Source organism: Varanus komodoensis, unplaced genomic scaffold (genome assembly GCF_004798865.1).
Source record: "Varanus komodoensis strain SLA01 unplaced genomic scaffold, ASM479886v1 scaffold2886, whole genome shotgun sequence".
NCBI classification, from domain to species: Eukaryota; Metazoa; Chordata; class Lepidosauria; order Squamata; family Varanidae; genus Varanus; species Varanus komodoensis.
The window spans coordinates 37309-39452 of record NW_025335741.1 but is presented as its reverse complement, the minus strand read 5'-3'; the positions used below and the strand labels follow the sequence as shown (position 1 = coordinate 39452).

Sequence of the window (2144 nt, the reverse complement as noted above, 5' to 3'; positions counted from 1 at the left end):
AGAATTATTTGCAGTTTGGATCCTGCTTAAACATGCAAATGTGTCTGGTGGAGGAGCCAGTCAGGAAATCTGGTTCGACAGCCACACTGTGCAAGCACCTGCCTCTGTGGGAACAGATGCATAGGTGGGTCCATTCAGAATCAAACGGACACCATTGTTTCAGTTTCTCTGCAGCTGATGAGAAGACATGTATCTCCTCACAGATAGCGTTAGCCTCCAGTAGTTTCTCGGTCCAGTTAAGAATTCCATCTTTTTAAAGCACCAAACAGTAACCTGGCTTGGAATGCTGGTGCTTTCTGAGAAAGGGGTGCAGCTATTTTTATAGCTCAAAGGCACATAAAAGCAACCCTTTTCTGCCAGGATTTATCTGAATTTTCCCAACAATATGAAAGCTGGGAGGTCTGGAAGTTCCCCCCCCCCCCCCCGGCAAATTTTTGTCATCCTGTGGGATTCCCCCCAGGAACCCTCTGCCCCCCACCCGCAGGCCTGCAGCCCAGCTTTTGACTGGGCGGGGCCATTGCAGGAGGGCTGGGGGGGGCTGGGCACGTGTGGGGATCCCCTCCCCGAATCTCTCAGGCCAGAGTTTATCATATGCATAAAGTTCCTGCTGGAACAGTCTCGAATATTTACTGAGGCAAATGTTCTTTTGGATTATTTACATGTTTCTGGATGGTAACGCAATCAGCACAAATAATGCCTTTTTTCAATTCTATGAAGTTAAATATTAAGATGTCTTTTCCTCGCTTTGATTTTGTTTTTTGCAAAGTTAGGGTTAAGGTTATGTAAAAGAAAAAAAATATTTCTCTTTTACATTTTTCTTTTTTCTGTATGCTGTTTCTTTTATGACAAAATAAGAATTATTTCTTCTTTAAAAAGATAATAATTAAAACTTACTTGGCAGGAGAGATAAGTCGGATGGGGATTTTTGCCTCACTCTGCATATGCTCAGCAGAAAACCCCGCAGCATCTCTCCTTGTGAGGTTGTGACAGTTCCCTCAAAAAAGAATTGGGCGGAGGGGGTGGGGAGGGGCAGTGTGGGTCCACTGGCTGCCCGGCCAGCTGGACGGGCTCTGGGGCTGTCGGCACATCTGGGGGGGGGGGGGCCTTTNGCATCCCCTCCCAGACTGTCTAGCCCGAGCAGGACAGAGCAGCCATGCTAAAAGGGCTTTTAAGCAGCATGAAGCCATAAAGCACATCAAAGCACCAAGAGCTGCAGTTCCAGCCTGTCCCTCTGGGGGAGCCAGCGCGCTGCTCCCGCCCTTCAATGGAGGGGGTGGCGGGGCGAATTCGCTCCAGGCAGGGATTTCTCCTCAAGTCCCCGTTTCAGCATGTTCAAAACGTTTAAAAACAGAAAATGTTTGGGTGCCTGGGAACTCCTTTCTTTGGAAGATTTGTTTTCTGGGCATGCTGAAGGTGTGGGGCAGCCCCTCGCGGGAGAGCATTGAGGAGGCCCCATGAAACCCTGACCTGCTATTCAGATAGGCCCCATTCTGCCCATCACTGGAGAGATTCTGCTGGCAGTAATAACACCGAGTTTGCCCACTTTGCAGAGCCCCCCGAAGTGAAGGTGACTCGCCACGAGTCACCCATGGAGGACACGGAAACCCTCGTCTGCCAGGCCCACGGTTTCTACCCCAAGGAGATTGACGCCACCTGGACAAAAGATGGGCAGAGATGGGAACACGCGACCTTCCGTAGACGTGTGGTCCCCAATCCTGACGGGACTTACTACATCTCGCTCTACACTGACATCGACCCCAAGGAGCGGGGCCACTACCGGTGCCGTGTGGCCCATGCCGGCCTGTCGCAGCCCCTGGTCTTGGCCTGGGAGGGGCCTGCGGGTGAGAGACGGCTGGGGAAGGGAGAAGGGGCAGGTCGGGCGCTGGAAGTTGTGTTTCCCTTGAGAGAGATGGGAGAATCCAAAAGGAGCGCCATGTGTGGTCTGGGGTGCAAAGCAAGGGATTGAAGTTAATGGGGAGGGAGGGTGTGATTCTTGGCAGGAGAGCTGGCAGATTAGTCCCGGGAAGGAGATGCTCTGTCTCTGGCTGAAGTCACGGCAAGGATGGGGCCAGTTCAGCCCTCGGATGCCCAAAGTTGGACCGTTGCAGGTGGCCGTGCGATGCCTTCCTTAATAAAAGCCATGC

The 2144-nt window shown here is 52.0% G+C and overlaps 1 protein-coding gene across 2 annotated transcripts in view; it reads left to right on the top strand.

The window, feature by feature from the left end:
* LOC123025747 (BOLA class I histocompatibility antigen, alpha chain BL3-7-like) overlaps positions 1-2144 on the top strand; it is a 21174-nt gene that overhangs the window by 839 nt on the left and 18191 nt on the right. The window contains exon 2 of one of the 2 annotated variants that reach the window (XM_044434692.1): positions 1551-1841. The exons of the other annotated variant lie outside the window; for it this stretch is intronic. Coding sequence (XP_044290627.1) covers positions 1551-1841 — 291 coding nt within the window. The remainder of the gene's footprint in view (positions 1-1550; positions 1842-2144) is intronic. 2 annotated transcript variants of the gene reach the window in all.